The sequence below is a fragment of the Microtus oregoni genome, unplaced genomic scaffold (assembly GCF_018167655.1).
Source record: "Microtus oregoni isolate MIOR12 unplaced genomic scaffold, Mior012 000009F_ref0000495, whole genome shotgun sequence".
In the NCBI taxonomy this organism is placed as follows: Eukaryota; Metazoa; Chordata; class Mammalia; order Rodentia; family Cricetidae; genus Microtus; species Microtus oregoni.
In genome coordinates this window covers 355,534-377,145 of record NW_024543068.1, presented here as the reverse complement: position 1 = coordinate 377,145, position 21,612 = coordinate 355,534, and the positions used below count along the sequence as shown (strand labels likewise).

At 41.0% G+C, this 21,612-nt stretch overlaps 1 protein-coding gene across 2 annotated transcripts in view; it reads left to right on the top strand.

Moving 5' to 3' along the window:
* Positions 1-21,612, top strand: part of LOC121452321 (tetratricopeptide repeat protein 8) — a 53,340-nt gene that overhangs the window by 13,206 nt on the left and 18,522 nt on the right. Inside the window, exons 2-8 of one of the 2 annotated variants that reach the window (XM_041658395.1) lie at positions 7,366-7,486; positions 8,437-8,500; positions 8,595-8,754; positions 8,963-9,052; positions 9,666-9,710; positions 17,176-17,261; positions 21,021-21,108. In XM_041658395.1, the coding sequence (XP_041514329.1) occupies positions 7,366-7,486; positions 8,437-8,500; positions 8,595-8,754; positions 8,963-9,052; positions 9,666-9,710; positions 17,176-17,261; positions 21,021-21,108 (654 nt within the window). Of the gene's footprint in view, positions 1-7,365; positions 7,487-8,436; positions 8,501-8,578; positions 8,755-8,962; positions 9,053-9,665; positions 9,711-17,175; positions 17,262-21,020; positions 21,109-21,612 lie in introns of those variants that run through there. The other variant, XM_041658396.1, reaches the window with a different exon arrangement.

Sequence of the window (21,612 nt, the reverse complement as noted above, 5' to 3'; positions counted from 1 at the left end):
ATCATGTGGGTTCTGGATTTAAATCAAACTTAGGTCCTCAGGTTCGGTGGCAAATGCCTTTACCCACTGGGCTGTATCATGGGCCTTTTATTGACTTCTTTAAACAAGTAGTTGAGCTACATTTCTCTTTACTCTGGATAAGCAGAACTTTCTGATAAAAAAAAACAAGAATTTTCTGTGTATGCTGTTTTTGAGAGTACTTCTGGAAAAAGATTGCGATTTCTATTTCCAGTCTGGGACATGAGTAAAGAACATGCTCTGTGAGCATGAGGACCTGTGTTCAGATAGTCACCGTGTGCAGAAAGACTTGCAGTGTGTGGAGGTGAGCCCAGCACTGGGGTGGGGAGCAGAGATAGGTGGATCTCAAGGCTTGTTGGTCAGCCACTCTAGCTGACTCACGAGCTCTAAGTTGAGTGAGAGACCTTGTCTCAGAAAAAGTGGATGGAGAGGAAATCAGGAAGATCCCCAAAGTTAGCCTCTCTCCTCTGAATGCATAGACTCAGGGCCAAGGAACCCACCTTGTACATACACATGCATACACTACACATGCACACATGCAGTATTTAAACTGTCATTGAATACGTATTCACTAAGATCTTTTGATTTCAGAAATTGCATGTCTTAAAATGTTTACAACCTTTCATGCTTTCCAGGAACCAGCTCCCGATTTGCCAGTGTCTCAGGTAAAGGTTTAGCTGCAAACATTAAAGAGTAGCTTAGTTGCTATTGCTTATTTGCTACTGAAAATTAGAAAATGCTCTGTGTATCTGCTCATAGTATTAGAAACTTAGCTGCGTCTACCAGCTGTTCTGTTCTTTAGTGCATAAATAAACTTTCATTTTTCTAAAGCTTTTATTTAATAGCCTTGTAGAACCAATGTGACCTGCTTATTAAGACGTGGGCTTGTAGCAGTTGCCAAGATCGAGTAGAATGATGGAAAAAAAAAAACACCAAAAACCCCATGGTGGTAAAAGGAATCAGACTTAGGAGGGAGCCAGGCTGTGGGCAGAGGCACAAGTATCTGCAGAACTGTGATGGGCAGCAGAGATTTTGAATCCAGTAGTCCCACTCTGCTTGCTTCTAACTGACCTGGTAGCTCTAACAGGGAGGACAAAGCTGTCCCAGTGAAGAAGGAAGAAAGGGAGAGGGAGAGAGGGAGGAAGGGTCAGTGGCCAGATTGCCATGGCTGCTGGTTAGAGATGACGTCTAGAGAACTGCTAACGGGGTAAGAAACAAGAGTCAGAAGGCTCTGGAAGAGAAGAGGTTTCGTTTGGATCTAGCTATGGAGGATAGTACTTGACCAGTGAAACTTTTCATCCAGAAGGCTTTCTATTGACTCTGAGAAGAGGAGAAGAGATACAGAGAGTAGTAAATCGAAGAGCTTAAATGTTACTCCATGCTTGCTCGTGCTGAGATACAGCGCTAGCAGCATCATCTAAGAGAGTGATTTGAACTTCACTCAAGGTACTTCTGCTAGTGATCCAGTTTTTCAGAGTGGAAAACAAGTCGAGAGGTATTCTAATGGAGACCTCTGTATTAGACCAACACTGGAAAATGGCCCAAATGCGATTCTGAGCTCTGTATAGGCTGAAGATTATATTTTATAAACTATACATCTAGTTATTTCAAGACAGATCTAATCAGAAATGTAATGTGTTTCCAAATAAATGAGTATAGTTTTGCTCTTAGTCATCTGGAAGATTTTTATTAAAATTAAACTGAGGCATTAGGAATTTGCGTGTAAACATGGCTGAAAGCTGCCTGTGGTATTTAAACGTTTCAGACTAGCAAGAAGTTTCAAGAAGCCTTATATGTAGTAACAGTTTCTATAGATTCAATTATCACCAGGTAATGATGTAAAAAGGAGCAAGGCTGACCTCATTCATATTTTCATGTTGTTTACAACTTGAAAAGAAATGAGACTTATGCTTGCTCTTTGCCACTGAGACAAAAAGAAAAAAAAACCTACCAAAAACAACTTAAAAGAGGAAGGTTTGATTTGCCTCCTGATTATTAGAGGGGCCTCGGTGGTTGGTGGCTGTTGGTTTGGAGCCTGTGGTGAGACAGAAGGGCATGGTGGCAGGGTTCAGAGAGAGTGAAAGGAATTGGGGACAGGATATGCCCTACAAAGGCAGGCCCCAGGCCTCCCATTTCTTCCAGCTAGACCTGTGCCCCACCCCTAATAGTCCTGCTATGAGGGTATCAGCAGAGAAGTCTTGTCATCTCTCAATAGTGCCACCAACTGGAGACTGTCATCTATACATGAGCCTTGGAGATTCCATCACCAAACCCTAAAAGCCTCACAGGGACAACTTAATATATTGTGCCTAGAATTTCATTTTACAGGCAGACTGTCAAATATCTCTACCAGGTTTTTTCCTTTTATTTTAGTTTTAGTTTTTGTTTTGAGACAGGGTTTCTCTGTATAACAGCTCTGTCTATCCTGGAACTTGCTTTGTAGACCAGACAGGCCGTGAATTCAGAGATCTGCCTGCCTCTGCATTCCAAGTGCTGGGATTAAAGGTGTGTGCCATCACTGCCTGACTCTCTACCAGTTTTTTTTATGATGTTCAAATCATATCAGAAAGATGATTTTCTTGGTTGATTTGTCCTAATAATCAGAAATTATTTCTCACATGCCTTAACCTGTTGGCCTTGAATTACTTATCAAAAGGAACAGAATAATTAAAGCGTATTTTCTCAGCTAATTGAGTTTTTATTTCATAAATGAAATTAGATTAACCTTAAGCTGGCAGGTCTGTGCCTCAAGGGTATGCTTTAGACATCTCAGGAGTGAGTAACTTGGGTGACCCCTGCCAGGTTGACTGTGCTCAGTGGAGGGCCCCCATCCAGCACAGAAAAGCGTTGATGGGTTTTAAGAAAGGAAAAGAAAAAAAGAAGAGGCCATCAAGTTGGGAAGGTTGTGGGGCCTGGGATGAGTTGGTCAAGAAAGTGAATACGATCAAAATGCATTGTGTGGGATGATCAAAGAATTGATAATGCAGTGTGTGGGATGATCAAAGAATTGATAATGCATTGCGTAGAATTATCAAAGAATTGATAGGAACTGCAAAAGAGATGTTCAGGCAAGTAAATTAGCATGGTGATTACTCATTTAGGTTGGGAAAAACTGTTCTTCTTTATAAAATGTCCTAAGCATCTTTTTAGCATTATTGATTCTATAGACCTTGTAATATAAATATAGTCACTTGCATAAGTACCTGGTTGGTTTTTAAGCTGGATGACTGCAATTATTCAGTTGAACATAACACATAAAACAAACTTGTAGTTTTTTCATATTTAAGGGAAAATTAGAGATTCCTGTGTATATTTGATCATGTTTCTTTTATTTTAATTTGCAGAGGACTTTAGAACTGTAAAACATATTTGGCTTATTTCCAAAAAATAATTTTTTTGAGCCAAAGCCCCATCTGCTGTTTTCATTAAAATCCCAAGAATTGCTCACATTGCCAGGAGTAGTGTTTTTTTTTTTTCCTAAGTACTCTGATGTGTAATCCAGCAGTAACATGTGATTTTCAAGGTCATTTTTTGTTAGGACAGAAGAACAATCAGGAAGATTAATTTTTCTGAAACACTGATGAAATTTTAAATCAAATAATGGTTTAAGTATGTGTTCTAGTTTGGTTTCTGTTGCTGTGGTAACCACTATGACCAAATGCAATGTGGGGAGGAAAGGGTTTATTTCATCTTAAACTACTTTTTATTCTAAGAGGGAGGAATCAGGACACAGTAACAGTAAGATTAAAGTGGAACCAAACTCACACAGTGTAAGTAAATGACTTATTGTCCACCGCCTAGGATTCACTCATGATCTGGGCTCCGATGTCTTGGGCACAGGCTGACTCTCGTCCGTGATCTTGACATGTCCAACATGCCGGGGTTTCCACTGCAGCTGGGGCTGCGCCTTCACCAGTGGCCCCACTGACTTTGTTCAGGGGCCTCCAACCCTGCCACACAGTAGCGGCCCTCAGATGCTCTCCATGACTCCCTTATGCTTTTAAAGCGTGTACCATGTGTGAGACTCCTACACATTGCCAAGCATGGCTGCCAGCTTGAGCTGCAACCCTTGCCCTCCGTGGACCACAGCTTCTGTGTCTGACCCTGAGGAAGTATTTCCCAGAAGAGTTCACCTCAGGGATGCTCTTCTCTTATTAATCGCAACTGATTTTTCAGTCCCAGATAATCCCAATAAAACTAATTTTTCAGTTCCCTAGATTTTTTAAAAATCCAAATGCATCACACAAACAGCCCAATAGAATATTTGAACTGACTCTCAAACTTCTCTCTAAAATTTCATGAGCCAGGCCTTCATTACCTGTGTTTCCGTCAGCATTATCTTCCAGCCTCCTGCAGAATAGCCCATTGAGTGCTGAGAACTCAGCGGTTTTTCTGACCCAGAGTTCCCAAAGCTTTCACAATCCTACCCAGAAGACTATCCAAGGCATAAAATCCACTTGGTCAGATCCATCACCGCAGCACCCCATGTTCCTGGTTCCAACTTCCTAGTTAGAGTCTTATTGCTGTGATAAATACCAAAGACAAAAGCAACTTGGGGAGAAAGATTTACTATGGCACTTCCCAGTCTGTCTTTGAGGGGGAAGCCAAGGTGGGAACAGATGCAGAGGCCTTGGGGGAGTGCTGCTTTCCAACTTTCTCTCAAAGGCCTGCTCAGCCTGCTTTCTTATACAGCCCAGGACCACTGCCCAAGGGTGGCACCACCCACGGTGCTTTGAACCTTCCCACATCAATCATCACACAAGAAAATGCCTCGCTGACTTGCCTGCAGGCCAGTTTGATGGGACAAGTTTTCAACTGATGTTCCCTCATCTTAGTTTGTATCAAGTTCACAAAAACTAAGCAGCAATGTATGTTTTATTTCAGATCTCTAAAAGATCTTTTTGTGTGTGTGTGTATGTATGTGTATGATATGTGTATATATGTAAATGAATGCATGATGTGTATGTGTGTATGTATGAGATATCTATGTGTGTGTGATGTGTGTATATGTGTATGTGTGAGCATGTGAATGCCACAGCACATGTGTGGATATCAGAGGACCATTTGTTTAAGACAGGGTCTCTTGTTTGCCACTGCTTATAACAGGTTAGCTTCCTAAGAACTTGTAGTTTTTCCTGCCTCTTAGCTCCACCGTCCAGTGCAGAGATTGCAGATATGCATTACATGCATGCTGAGGACCTGAACACCAGGCCTCTCTCATGCTTGCACAGCATGCATTTTACCCACTGAGCAGTCTCCAGTCTCTTCAGATTTTTAATATCAAATTTTCATATCATTGCTTCCATTTCTTAAGACTTAAGTATTAAAAAGCATAGAGAGTGAAAAATAGATGTTCCTGCTGGACTTTTGATGTAGTTATCTATTTACTCAGGGCAGGGAGAATCATGGATTCACTTCCCTTGCTTTGATTATCTCAGCAAAGAAAATTTACATTATCTTAACATTTAAGAGGTTAATCGGGAACTAGATATCAAGCATAACAGATTGGACTATGAAACAGTGCTAACAACTCAAAGCTAGTTAAAATATGTTCATGGATGTTTAATAACTGATTATGTAAATGATGCCTAAAAATATAAAAATTTGACTTTTAAAAACTTGATGTAATATGAGTATGGTGGTACATGCCTATAATTCCAGCACTCAGGCTAAACCAGGGGGTCTAGAGTTCAAGGACATCCCGCTTATATTGTGAGACCCTGTCAGAGAAAGAGGTTGGGGGTTAGGTGAGAGAGGAGGGCAGATTGGTTGAGAAGGATTTAAGTTAGACTCCAAGTCATGGTCCAGAAGCTTCATTGGCTCCTCATTATCAGAATAAAAACCCCTAACCTTACCGTGACACACATGCTCTCTGGCTGGTCTCTCAGTCCAGACGGTTTCACCAGCATTTCAACAATCACAGCTACTGGGTGTTTCTAAACATGCTGTGAGCAGGTTTGCCTGACCTCAGAGCCGAAGCCTTCATCACTGTTATTGTAATCATCATTATTTTGAGACAGACTTATGTATTACAGTTTGACCTTGAACTTGCTGTGCAGTCAAGGAGGAACTTCTGAGTGCTGGGTTTACAAGCGTACACTACAATCTCGGCTGTTCTTTCTTTCTTTCAACCATTTTCTATAAAACCCATTTTCTTCTACCACACACTTGTCACCTAATCACATACTGCTGTGTGTTTTGCTGTTTAATCCACTGGATGATGGTGTGTTCAGGAATGGTAGGATCCATGTTGTGAGCTTGTTTCCCACTCAGCCTGATAGTGGGTGTATAATCTAAGAGGGCTTTAATAAAAAGACCAAGTGGGCAAAGTTCTGTACATGTGGGGACTTTGCAGACGTCCTGCAGTCTCATTGTTTCCCTCACAGCCAGACTCCTGGTATAGTGAGCTCCAGTCCCTCCCCAGATTTCTGCTATTTTTCCTGTAGACTGTAGAATCAGGCCTATGCCACCACTTCCAGACTCGCGTTCCTCTCAGATTGTGCAAAGGACACTGAGCATCATCGTCCTTGGCTTTTATTCTGGAAAAAACAAAGGCAGAAAGGTCAAGTTTTTGAGTAAAGCAATTTCATGTGTTTGGCAAGAAAGTTAAGTATGTACATCTTCATGATGCCCTTCTCAGGCTCCGACTAAGCTGATGATGCTTTCAGCCTAGAGCTTTAATTACTTTTCCATCCTCCGTTCTCGTCAGCCAGTTCTCCCTACTAGATCACAAAGCAGTGATTTGGAATCCAGAGAAATTGATCTTAGCTCGAATCAAGCAACATTTCCTGAATACCCAATTATGTATAAAAACCTAAAAGTCTAGAAAATGCAAGAGTAGACAAGGTTGAAATGCTTGTATTCTGGGGAACAGGGACTAACACATGCTCAGATAATCATACTACTTGTCAAATATGGTATGTGTAGAAGACCAGAAACCTAAAGGGAAAACTGTAAGAAAGACAAGAGGATGCCTGGGGGTTGGAAACTGAGAAGGACTTCCTGGATGTTATTGTCCTGAAGTAGAGTGCAGAGTACATTAACAAAACACACCTAGCTTCTTACCAAAGCTGTGTGAGATTTCTAACTTTTTATCTAAAATTTTGAATTTATTTTAAAACAAGCTTCTCATTTTACATATCAGTCAATCCCAGTTCCCACTCCCTTTCTTCTTCCCGCTCCCCCCACCTTCCTCCTACCCACTCCTCAGAGAGTCAACGAAGTCTAGCACATCACTTTGAGGTAGAACCAAGGTCCTCTTCATTATATCTAGGCTGACCAAGGTATCCAAAAGGCCAGTTCAAGCACTGTGTTATTTTACCGAATGTTTTTTTCAATGCTTTTTAGGCAGCTTGGATTTTGAAAGCACGAGCGCTGACTGAAATGGTGTACATAGATGAAATTGATGTGGATCATGAAGGGATTGCAGAGATGATTCTGGATGAAAATGCCATTGCCCAAGTCCCACGTAAGTACTTACTGAGTTGAGTTAAAGGAAAGATATGGTATAGAAGAGGAACATGTGTGTATTCTGAATTTTATATAAACACATATATAATGGGATTGCCTTGGAGTCCAAGTCAGGGTCATAATATAAATAAATGGTATTGGAGGGACATCATAATATATGTTGGTTTGTTGGTAATTTATTGGTTGTTAAGATCTTATTTTCCTCATTGACTTGCTAGCACATGTAAATTCTGGACACAATGTTTTATTTGTGGACATTTGTGTGAAAAATAATTAACCTTTGAGTCCAGAGCCATTGACTTAAACTCTGCTAATAGAGTGACCTGTTAGCTTAATTCCTTGAGCCTCTGTTAACTGGGTTAGTACTAAGCCTACCTTACAGACCGAATGATAGCACAAATCAGTGACAGGGGCTCAGCTGTCAGAACACAGTTTGAGAATGGAGTCATGTTAGAATTCTGAGTGCTTGTGAGAAAACTCCAAGAAAACAAGAGTCTTATGACCCCAGTTTCTTCAAAACACAGAATTGTTCTTGTTTTCATGTTGCTCCCATATGTAATGGATAGGAATAAGTCTACTTCAGCTGCCGTTGTTCATATCCCTCTGTGAAAAACATGTTTTTGCCACATGGGGCTTGTCCTTGTGGTTGAACATCTTGCTCATGTGATTTGTCTTAACCTCAGAGTGTACACTGTGTGATGCTCTGAATAAAGCTGGCTATTGCTTGAGACTTTAGTCTGCCTCGGTTTTAGGCCCCACTCTACCAGGTTCTTGCCGCCGACCAGAGCAGTACACGCGCCCTGATGATGAGCCTCCAACTCCTTTCCTCAAAGCATTTCCTGCCATACCCTCTTCTTCCCAGGCCAGGATAAGTCTGAAAATTAAGTTGCTAAGTGGATCTAAAAATTCTTAAGTAATTGATAAGTTGATAACCATCCTATCTTGTAGGCCCTGGCACATCTTTGAAGCTCCCTGGAACTAACCAGGCAGGAGGACCGAGTCAAGCTATCAGGTCTGTATTTTAGTTCATCCCTCTGTCTCTAAATCCTGACCAGACTTTCCTTAATTGATCTTGTTTGTGTTATAACAGCTGTCAATCTCCATAGGCCAATCACTCAAGCTGGAAGACCCATTACGGGTTTCCTTAGGCCTAGCACACAGAGTGGAAGGCCCGGTACAATGGAGCAGGCCATAAGAACACCCAGAACTGCCTACACAGCACGACCTATCACTAGCTCATCTGGAAGGTTCGTCAGACTAGGGACGGTAGGTTCTGTCAGCTCTCCCAGGACCTTGTATTACTCAAGTAACTTTATGTTCCACTAGTATTACAGTGGAGAATTAAACAGAAATTCTGAAGGTAATTCTTGTTGTTCTATAATTTCTATAATTTACTATAATATTTATGCAGAAGAAACTCTTATGTTTCAAGAGAAAGTTTTCAATTTCTTCTTCTTGTCTTTTACTCTCACAGGCTTCCATGCTTACAAGTCCTGATGGACCATTTATAAATTTATCTAGACTGAATTTAACAAAATATTCCCAGAAACCTAAGTTGGCAAAGGTATGTGCTTCCAAAGCTTCTAAGTTATGCAGTAATGATAGAAGTATGATGACTTGGTTTTGGAAGAAATGGAGAATTTAGTTAGTGTAACATATAAAAATTCTCTTTGTCTTGAATTAGGTACAATTGATCAGAAATAAGTACATATGTAATTATTATAGGAAAGTCCCTTCCCCTAGTTAACAACAATAATTTGCAACAAAGAAAGCAGAGAGGCAGAGTCACCTTTGCAGACTGAAGCTTGAGGTTGTCTGGATGTGTTTGTTTTTAAGCTTGGACTGTTCTCAGAAAATTAATGTTCAACTCTTGTATGATTTAAGGATGTTCAAAGGGATGAAATATATATATATATATATATATATATATATATATATATATATACTTAATTAGTAGTTAACTAGGCCTCTCAGTATTAAAAACAAAATTTATTGTGAGTTGCAGAATTTAAAAATGGATTATTATGACAAATGGCAGTCACCTTTATTACTTACCAATTTCTAGCACTTTAGAGTATCCTGCACTTTGAGTCAACTAAGTTTTGAGTTTTTGTATAACAATAACAAGTGTTTTATTAAAATAAAACTGAGTATATTTGACATTTTGTCTTTTCCAGGCTTTATTTGAATATATTTTTCACCATGAAAATGATATTAAGATGGTAAGTGATGAATTCCTGTTATTTTCTTTCCTAGGAATTTTTCAGGCTTTCGAGCTTTAGATTTTGAAATATTCTATTTATTTCCTTAAAAAGGGGGAATCATTAAAAATGCGAGGAACTGAAAGTTTCAGTTTTAGTGAGGACATTTGTATAAATATAGACATGATAAGACTTATTCCTGGTTCATAGATTATGTAGCTGTCGTTAAAGGGCAAGATAACTGAAAATGTTTTCTTTATGCTAATAGTACCACTGGTCCATTGTTTTTGTAGACCACAGAGTATTAGAAGTTTACTAGCATGCGTTTCTGCTGTCTTCTGCCTCCTCTCCCATGAAGATTTCAAACACACAAAAGCAGAAATAATAACACAAGGAGCCCACGTTACTCCTATATAGCTTTAGCTAGCGTCACTTTTCATGCTAGCTTCTCACTAATGAATTTTGAGGTTATATGCATCTGATTTTCCAAATTTGCCTCAATTTATATAAGCCGATATATAAATGAGGAGAAGTCTCACGAAGTTGTTTAAGTCAAATGAAGTCAATTCTATAATATCAGATAACAATTTCCCCAATTTCTTATGAGTCCAGGAAAAACACTATGTTCACATGTTGAGTGTTCAGGAAAATACTTTCCTCAGTTATGTTTCCTATGTGTCAGCCACAATTCAGTGTATAGGGCAAGCTAATGAAAATATGATACCACACCTGCTTCTGTGAGCTGTCCATTCTAACGTAGAAACTAAAATTGACATAAACTGGCCCTGGGAGTGGAGGTGTACACCTGCGGTCACAGCACTCAAGAGGCCGCATCCGGAGAATCATGAGTTAAGAGTAGTCGGAGCTACGGAGTAAGACCTGTGTGAAAACAAACAAATGAGAGTTGATTGCTAGACTGAGGAGAGCCAAGGGAAGACAGGAGTGATGGATGCTGGCAAACATCCACCGAGTGAGCAGGGTTTCCTGGAAATGCGGCAAAAGAGCTGTAGAGAAATTGGAAATCATGAAAGAGACCGGAACAATCGCTGAATAAGACTTATCTTCAAAAACAAGGGCACTGAAGAGACAGTATAAAGAAATGACTGAACTTGATGATGGGCTTCATGTTGAGGACATCAAGGGAAGGGACACCAGTCAGAGCTGCCACCTAGGGTGCTGTGAGGGTAATTGATAGCTTTACTGACAGACCTGGGATTGACTCACCAGTTTATAATGAAGCTGCATAATTGACTCAAAGAGTTTTGTGTTTGATGTGACTCTGGGAATTTGTATCTCTGTGTGGAGATACAATTGCATGCCCTAAGGAGTAGGGTACAGGTATACATCTAAGAGCCTAGGCCAGATACAGAGAATGTGGGACTCACCTGTGATGAAGAAGTCAAGTTGTGTGGTCACATAGGGAACAGCGGAGTCTAAGGTTAGCGCACCAAGAAACCATATGCGTTTCTGTAAACAGAACCCAATGTTTTCACTTGCTATACGGCTCATAGAGCCTTTTAGTGGAATGATATGTAATGCTACCCAAATCCAATCCATTTCACAAATGAGTAAATCTCTAATTATTAAATTGTCACAAATCTGTTTTTAGAAGGGTTTTTTTTTCTCCTTTGTTTTCTGAAACAGGATCTCACTTTGTAGCCCACACTGACCTCAGACTCTCGCTCCTGCCTCTGACCACCAAGTGCTCGGATTACAGGTGTGTGCCATCACATCTGACTTTATACTCTTGGGTTTTTGAAGAATAATTCATTTACTGAGGGGTATCTGCTCTTTCATCCAATGTCATTCTGAGTGACACAGCATGCCAGCCACCATTTCAGTCCTGAGATCAAGGACGGAGAGGGAGGCCGGCCGACCCAAGTCTTTGCTCTTTATATAGTTATATCTGCAAATCGTATTCTCATTGACCTAGAAATGGAAATACAAAGAGGGCTTCTCTTTATTAATTACCTGTGTAACTTAGTAGCAATGGTGTGTGGGTCTATGCTACACTTCCAAGATGAGAATCCCCAGGGGAGGTGGTGACTCTGCTGTTGTTAAGAACTCCACAGGCGATGCTAGTGTTCATGATGACTGGGAACTACTGCTCTAGGACGTATGTTGGAATTACAGAAACACTAGGAAACATGTATTCAGATGTGAGAAATAGAGTTGAACATTTGAAAGCTTAAATTCCATGTAACAACCTCTCCAGGGAAGGAAGTTCATCAAAAGAAATTAGCAAATTAGTAGAAAGAAAGCATCACAAAATGACCTTTAAATATATCCCAGGAACAAGAAAATGATGCCAAATCTTATTGGGAGCCAGAGTCTCCTTCTATAAATTTTGTAAGATTATGTTCATGAATAATGAAAGACTTAATATATTCAAAACAAGTGGTGCTGAGCAGAATGTAAAACTCTTTGTGGTAGATCTCTTTGAATCACTAGATGAACTGGGGGAGCTTGTTTGGGGACATTCTTCTGTGCATTGGATTAACGAGTTACTAAAATTTAAACTACTTTAAACTAGGGCTGGGAGATGGCTCAGTAAAGTGCTTGCCTCATAAGCCCAAGGACCTGAGTTTCATCCCCAGAGCTCATATGGTGGCATGTGCCTACAATCTCAGTGCTGGGGCAGCAGAGATGGAGACGGCACTTTCCTGGGGACTTGCTGGCCAGCCTAAACTAATTGATGAGCCAGCCTAGAGACCCTGTCTCAGAGAAAAAGAAGCTGGCTCTGACGGGATGACACTCAAGGTAGACCTTTGCCTTGCACAAGCATGGACACGTGCACATGTGTACACACATACAAGCATACAGAGTTCAACAGTTAAACTTACCAATCACGATGGTAAGAAGTTGACTGGTTCTTATATGTAATTTCTATATAGTGGTGAGCAGGCAAAAATGCACCTGCAGGGTGATTGTAAATGTTGTTTGTCCTATATAAAAAAGATGATCTGAATATTTTAGAACGCCTTTTCTGGCATATATGCGGTATGCATATGCGTTCATATGTGTATGGACACGCATGTATCATTGTGTGTGTGCTTGCATACACATGGAGGCCCACAGTTGATGTTAAGTATCTTCCTTGATCACAGTGTACTGTATATGTGGAGGCAGAGTCTCACACTAAACCAGGACCTTGCCGTTCCAGCTAGTCTAGCATACTAGACTTTGCCCCCCACTATCCTCGCCGCCGCCTTGTGATCTGGGATTATAAACAGCTCACCACACACAATCAACTTTTCTCTGGGTTCTAGGGATCCAAACTCCTGGTCATCATGTTTGATCAGAATGATATTTACCCACAAAGTCGGTTCCCCAGCCCTTAGAGAGCTTCCTATGGGCATAGACATGACCCAGTGAGACATCATTGGGGGAACTAGCAGGAAGCAGGTATTTTCTTGCTGACAAGGAATATAAAACAAAGGACTTTAAAATGTTGAGGGACAGTGTATAAATTATTACAAATTATAGATAATGCTGTACTTCCAGTTCTCAACAATTGTTAGGAAAAATAGCTTTATTTGCAATGATCACTATAATGTTAGATATGGTAGAAAAATGCTTGGAAAGCAACATAAATGCTCAGTGCTGGAAGATAAATATGATGTTATAATGAGCAGCCGAATGGACTTTCATGCAGCCAGTAAAATAATAGTTACCAAAATTATAAAAATTGCAAATATTTATTTTCTATTGTTAAGTCAAAAAGTATCCATTCAGGATGCTAAACAGAATTATAACTAAATACAGGTACACATATACCAAAGACAGATACTTGGATTATTTCTTGAGAATAGGTTTAAGATCTTCATTCCATGTGTGCTTGTTGAATACCCACAGTGCATCAACCAAGCAGGTTGGCCTCGTGGGACTAGTGGAGATGAAGTCTCATTTTATATTCTTTTTTTTTTTTTTTTTTTTTTTTTTTTTTTGGTTTTTCGAGACAGGGTTTCTCTGTGGTTTTGGAGCCTGTCCTGGAACTAGCTCTTGTAGACCAGGCTGGCCTCGAACTCACAGAGATCCGCCTGCCTCTGCCTCCCAAGTGCTGGGATTAAAGGCGTGCACCACCACTCATTTTATATTTTTTTTTCAAACTTTTTGTCTGTTTCCTGAATTAATAGCAATTTTTGCTATTATAGATTAAGTACTTCAATAAATTTACATGCTCATAATTGGGCCCCCGTATTTTTTTCATGTGCTAGTCACTCCAGTGTGGAACACTCAGGGAGGTAGCTCTTTTTGTTTTTACTTAGTGAAAACTACAAACTTTCCTCTCCTGTTTGCACTTGTGAGATGACAGGTTTATTCCTTAAGCAAATAATTGCTGCAGCCCTTGCCTTGCTGCTGTGCCGGACTGGAGGAGCTGGGGGCATATGCCTGTGCCTGCTTCCTGCCCTCACCAGCTCGCACGCTCGCACGCACATCCTTGCTCACGGTGCTCCTTGGACCAGACTCTTCCATTAAAATGTCATTTTAGATTTTATCACAAATGTTATTCCCAAAAAAGGATTTAGATAATTAGCACAAACCGGACATTTTTTAACCTTTTATATATTTTTAACATCAGCTGTAAAAAGAAAAAACAAAGATTTTTTTAGCCTGCTAATGAAATCAGAGCTGCTTTCATATGCATTATCTTCAAATTTGTTGTTGTGACAAAACACCATGACCAAGGCAGGTAGAGAAGGAAGAGTTTATGTCGGCTTAGGGTTCCAGAGGGTCAGAGTCCATAGAGAAGGAAGAGTTTATGTCGGCTTAGGGTTCCAGAGGGTCAGAGTCCGTAGTGCTGACTGAAGGTCGTAGGCAGTTATGGTAGTTGGATGCGATGCCGAGAGCTCACTTCTTGAACTGCAAGCACAAAGCAGAGAGAACAGCTGGAAATGACTCTCACAGCTGGCCTCTAGTGACATCCAACAAGGCCACACCTTCTAAACCTCCTCAAACAGTGCCACCAACTGTGGACCAAATGTTCAAGTATAGGAACCTATAGGAACAGTCTCATTCAAACTCCCACAAAAGGGTTTTCCTTGGGGGAGCGTAGGGGCCTTCAGAAGTCATTACAAGAATTCTTGTCTAATTCAGCCCAAGTTCTCATGTGATTAAGAATTGCTAAGATGTAACTTTTTCCTGCCATTTTTATTGTCTCAGCAATTTATATTTTCCTTAATTGGATTAATGGGAACATCTGGTTCCTTCATGGGAAGATTTGATTCAGGACTGTATCTGAAGGCAAACTCGGCCACCAATCATAAACACTGAGTCTAGCCTTAGGAAGTCAGGGTATATAAGCATTCAAATGGAAGATTTAAAAAAAAACAAAAGTAGAAGGTTTGGTCTGTTTATATTAAACATGACAGCGAATGTGAACTGCTTGCAAGGAATGGTCTTAATAAAGGTTGAGTCAGAGATAATGCGCAAAGATATTTGCAGTGCATGTCTGAATGTAGCCCTCTGAAAACACACGTTTCCCAGTGTTTCCAGAGATAATGCCACTGGAAGTCATACTTCTTGCTTATTTTTTTTTTTGTCTCGACTTTTATTTCTGGCTAGAGGGGAAAAAGGAAAATAAGCACATGAAAGTATAATCATATGTGGCTTGTTTTTCATTTCCATAGCATTCAAGTAAAGATGTTGATTTTTTTAGGTCCATTAGAGGCTCAGCATGGTGACACCATTCCTGGATAAGTAGTGTGCATATTCAGAGGTCTCCCCTGGAGCAAGTGAGATAGAGAACACATGGAAAAGTAATTAATTTTGCAATAGTAGGTTGAGGGGACTTTTCTGGCATTAATTTCAGAAGAGAGCTGATATTAAAGAGGACAGTAATAGGGGATGCACTTTGAGATAATAGAACTGAAACATCCAAGTGTTCCTTTAATGGAACTGTTGGCTCTCATGATTATATTAACACTGATTCCAGAATAAAGCAGTCTCTCTATTGGGAAGACAAATAAGTATTAAAACTCAGAATTCTCATTTAACTGATAATTCCAGTTCTACTCAGTGAATCTTTATAGAACTTTTAGATTTCCGTGAACTTCAAATTTGTGTTAAAACTTACTCCTTTTCTTTTCTTTCTTTCTTTCTTTCTTTCTTTCTTTCTTTCTTTTTTTTTGGATTTTCAAGACAGGGTTTCTCCATAGCTTTTTGGTTCCTGTCCTGGAACTAGCTTTTGTAGACCAGGCTGGCCTCGAACTCACAGAGATCCGCCTGCCTCTGCCTCCCGAGTGCTGGGATTAAAGGCGTGCGCCACCACCGCCCTGCTTCCCTTTCTCCTCTGTCAAAAGGTTTTCCACTTCCTCTCTCTAAAAATCCCAATTCTTAATTGGTTGTGTCTGGTCTGACCATGTAAAAACACTGGAAGGAAAAAGCTCCAGAAGATATGGGATTGTGGCAGAGAGGTGATTGTGGCTAAGGACATATGCTCTTGTCAAGGACCAGAGTTTAGTTCCTGTTTCCAGCACCCACATCTGGAAGTGCACAACCACCTGTAACTCCAAGTCCTTGGGATCTGGTGTCTCTGGTCTCTGCAGGCGCTTGCACTCAGACACACATGCACGCACACACAGAAATCCTTTTAAAAAGGTGTCAGATAAGCAGTTAAATATGGAGGACAACGTTGATTACTAGAAGGTAAAGTGACATCAGAGCCTTGAGTTCTGATCATTGAAGGCAGCAGGAACCCAAGTACTGACTTCTTAGCCTCTTCTGTGCCATCCCACGCTCCAAAAGCCCCTTTCTTTCTTGTTCTGAAGTCATGTATGTTCCTTAACATCGAGGTTACAGGTCCCTGGTACCACACCCAGCTTTTCCTGGGGACTGGGACCTGAGCTCATGTCTCATGCCTGCACAGCAAGCACTTTGCCTGCTGAAGCCCTGGCCCCAGGCCCCATAGCAAGCCGGTGCCTCACTTGTCCTCTGCTGTAGCTAGTGATTATGATTAACCCCAGGGTTGGTCATGCAGATGAGGCAAATACCCTGTTCCTGAGCAATGGCTCCCACTCTTCCAAACTCCTCTTCTGTCTACTTAGTTCGTCCTTCTCTTTCTCTACAGCTGTATTTGAACTGGGGACTGCCGCTGGACCCACCTTACATACAGAAAGCTTGCCATCACTGAGTTTTGAGGCGTTTTGAATCTTTAGAGAGTAGCTACAAAGTGGGAAGAGTAAAATCCTAGTGTTTTAAATTCAATTTTGTGCCTTGTATATTAAAATTATATTCTGATTTATTGTACATCTGCTTCCCTTCGACCAATGTCTCCAACTTCTGTGCTGCTAGCCCTCTGGCCTGGAACTGATTATTTAGGGGGAATTTGTGGGGCCATCTGGAAACTTGGGCAACTGGAATTTCTGTCTAATTTCTAATACATGTTTTGATTGATGCTAATTATGTGGTTTATTTAATTATTTATCCTCCTGCCTGCTTTCCATTAGAAAAGCATTTTGTAATTGGAAATGAATTGTTTTCAAAGGCTTTGGACTTGGCATCCCTTTCCACAGAGCATTCTCAGTACAAGGACTGGTGGTGGAAAGTACAGATCGGAAAATGCTACTACAGGTAAAACCTTCCCCATCTGTGAAAGCTTTAAAAGTGGAAATATTTTTATGTCATCCAATATGATGGTGAAAAAATAACCAAGTTTCCTCATGAAGCAGTGGCAACTTGGGCTTATCTGAGCAAACGTTTTCTGAACCGTCACATGACAGCGGTAAGGACATGTGCCCTGAGAACCTGTCACACAAGGAAGCTGAGGCCAGAGCTCAGTTGTCATTTTCCACCATGAGCTGGTTAGCGACAGACCTGGGACTAGAACCCAGAGTGTTCAACTCAGTCTGTCCTCCTGGCTTCAGGACCTCACTTACACAAATGCCTCACATCTGTAGAGTGCCCTGCAGAGCTCGCTTAAGACTCACAGCATCTGGAGTCAGCTGCTCAGTTGACGAAGATTGAGCCTGGCCAATGTGAAGCAAGTTGTTGAAATTCATAGAGCTAAGAAGTGATACAGCAAGAATTTCAGTTTCATTTACTGGTTCAAATTCTTTTATTAACACTTTATTTATTTAGTTGAGACAGAATGTGACCATGCAGCCCAGACTGGCTCTCATTTTCCTCCTGCCTCAATCTCTGGGAAGTCAGCATCAGCAGTCTGCCACACTCTGCTCCTGTTTCCATAATCGTTATGGTTTTTATAGGACCAGAATATTTCTTAAACGTGCTTAATGTTTAGATACATCCAAAAGAAAACAAACTGAGAGGTCAGCAGAGGCATTACTAATTCTAGTGCAATCTGACGCTTGCTGCTGATATTCAGAAAATTTAGAACCTTTGGGGAAAATGGAAAGGAAAAAAGTCATATTTTCTAGACCAGCGCTCTGTGAGGAAAAGAAGAAGTGGGCAGAAAACGTGCTTGTGCTGTTGTGGAAATTAAGGAGACTTTCCCTTTAGACGCCTCGCATACAGCTCTGAATCATTTTTCCCCACTAATAAATTGAAACGTGTTTTGTACGAGAGATAATGTGAGATCATTATAATGTTAAAATTTTATGAGTTTAATTCTTAAAGACAGTTTTAACATCTTGAGCTTCTATACAAAACCTCGAGATGTGGTTGATAATTAAAGGAAAGCATAACTCAGATGCTTGCTACTGCCCACAGGTGATGCCATTTATATGGTGAGTCTCCTTTCAAATGAGCGCATTCTATCATGTTACATCATCATTCTGTCCTTCAGAGCATCTTTACTATGCATTCATAGTTCCCTCGTTCATAGTCATCCACTTAGCCAATGAGCAACCTCTCTCAGATGGGACCACAAAGATTTATTAGATGTTACTTTGAGATGCTGAGACAGACAACAAATAATTATTATGATGATTCCTATTATTATGGAAGCAAGGGCATGACACACTGGGAACCCAGAGAAAGAGCTTGTGATGTCAACTGTTGAGGTCAGAATTGCTTTACTAGAGGATGTGGCCTGAAGCTGACTTCAGCCTTTGTTCCTACTGATCTTACCTCTGCACTCTCGATTTCCTCTCCTACTGCCCAGCCCCACTGCAGTGCCCTAATTCTGGACATTTCGTTTTCACTTACTGCAGTGGTTCTCAACCCTCCTAACATTGTGCCCCTTTGACACAGTCCTTCTGGTTGTGGTGACCCCAACCATCAAATATTTTCATTGCTACTTCATAACCATAATTTTGTTCCTGTTACGAATCACAATGTAAATATCTGATGTGCAGAATATGTGTGTGGTGTGTGACCCCTGTGAAAGGGTCATTTGACCTCCAAAGGGGTCGTGACCCACAGGTTGAAAAGCACTTCCTTCCTGCTTATGGTGAGGGGATCCGCACAGACAGCTGCTGTTGGGCTCCTTGATGACTCCATTTGAACCGTTAGTGCAGTCTAGTGCTGTTGTCCCTGTCTGTCTGCTTTCTCATGTCTCTCACTGTTTGCGTTGTCATGTCCTTTTCAGTTAAATGAATTCCTCAGCCTGTCCCTACATGCTATCCACTTTCCTTTCTGTGTACATATATCATATTGCTTCCCCCTCCCCCCCAGAAATGCATGCCAGCACACATCCAACAGTTGAGTCCTCATCCACTATTCTCTTGATTTACTCACTCTTCTGCAAGTAATTTTCCTCTTGGCCATCTAAGTCAGTGAACACATTTAGCCCTTTTCTGTCACGACGTTAAGGGCATGCTTGCTATCCTCTTCATTTTCGCATCTCTTTAACATCGTGAAATGTGGTACGGTGATGCTTCACAGCTGTGTGAGGTTCATTTGCAGGGAAACGGTTGGCAGCTGTAGGGCACTGTCGCTCTGGATTCTCTGACATTGGCCCAAGTTTATGAACCTGACTGATGTGTCATTTATTTATTTATTTATTTATTTAGATGTATCTAAATGTGTTTCTTGAAAGTGTGTGTGCGTGTGTGTGTAGGAAATAGGGAGAGAGAGAGGATGCGTGTATATGTGGAAGCCAGAGGTCCTCTTCAGGTGTCGTTCCTTAGGTGCCTTACCCCTTTTTCTCACATGTTCTCTTGGTCTGAGGTTGGCCAGTTGGGCCAGGCTGATTGTCCAATAAGGTCCAGTGATCTCCCCCGTTTGTCTCTGTCACCCCAGCATTGGAATTACATGTGCATGTCACTAGGCCCAGATCGTATATAGTTTGGGGGATTGAACTCTGGTCCCCATGCTCTATTTCAAGTACTTTATCAACTGAGCAATTTCCCCATTCCTTAGATATCTTTGAATATGCCGTACTCTGTTCTTTTGTTCAATAATTCGTGTGACAAATTCATTTTATTGTTTATTATTTCTATTTCTCAGAACTTTGGGTTCTTTGATAATATTTTATACATAGTCTGTGAAGAGGAAGGGACCTCTGCCTCCTTACATGCCCTCTAACTTTACGCTAATCTGTTGAAGTCACCTTACATCACTTTAATCCCATCTTCCAGCCGCTGCTAGTATATCAGCTACACCAATGCTTGAAGTCTAGATCATGAAAAAATGACCAAAGCTATTCTTTCTAGCTGCATGTGAGATTAGCCCCATGGATCATATTGTAAATAATTTTCAGTTTATTTTACAGAAAAAGTACATCTAAGTAGCTCATAGATTGCTAAGAGTGAATAGTTATCAGAAAGCAGAACAGGTCTACTCAGGACAAGCTGAATGAAAGTCATATGTGCTTTGGTGAATGTCCTGGTAGGACCCATGCTTCCTGGGCCACAAGGGTGGACATTGACATCAAAACTGTCACTTAGGCAAGGATCAAGTTTCAGATTCACGGGCAGAGGAAAGCAAGATCTGTAGAAAAGCGATGCTATAGCTGTAGGATGCAACTGGCAATTGTTGCTTTCATTAAGATAGTATAGGGATAACTAAAGGGGACAGGGCTTGTCTTAGGGAAGGAGATGTTTTCAAAGAAGCACTGTCCTTTAGCTCTTCAGCGAAGTGGCAGCTCCACAGTTATCCAGGTCACTTGCCATATGTGCAGCTGATTATAAGCTCTCGCAGTGGTGACCCGATGTGACCCCGTTAGAGACAGCTTGTGGTCCTGCTGCAACATGCTTGTAGTCTTTACACCATCCGAGGCTTAGCTATCTCATGACTCTGGGAGACAGGTGGCTTCTTGCTAGCTTTTGTTAGCATACCTGTTACTGTCTGTGTGCCCAGCATCACCTGCTTTGGTATATGCTTGCTCTAGGGTGAGATGTGTCTGTTCATATCCTCAGTGTTTGAAAAACAATGATGTAGCATTGATTTTCCAATGGCATGTCTGATTTTTTAAATGGCTGTTTCTAGGTTAGGAATGTACCGTGAAGCAGAGAAGCAGTTTAAGTCAGCCCTGAAGCAGCAGGAAATGGTAGACACATTTCTCTATCTGGCGAAAGTAAGTAAATATTCTTAACTTGAGTGAAAACTGTCTACTTAGGGTGCTGGCCACTGAATGGGGTAAAGTTGCCAGTTCCTTCTGGAATATTTGGCAAGTTAATATGTTCAGACTTATTTTTTATAGCAAGCAAAAAATAGCATATGGAGGGTACCCACGGCACAAGGAGTTGATGGCTGTGGAAAAAAAAAGAAAATCCCTTTGACAGATTGTTTTTTAGGACAGAAGGAAACACCACAGACTCACCACCCTGTAGGTAACAAAAAGGTATTTTCTGCAGTCTATTTTGTCGCAAACCTGAGCAGGTTGTATAAAACAAGCCCCTTTGTTTTCAAAACAAGATTTCACTGTATAGTCCAGATAGACTTTGAACTCACCATCCTCCTGCCTCAGCTTCTTGAGTAGCTGAGATCCCAGGCCTGTGCTAGCAAACCCTGCTCTAAGAACAGGGACTGCTTCGTAGATTGCTTTATAGGACATAAGTTACTCAGCTCTGAGCACGAT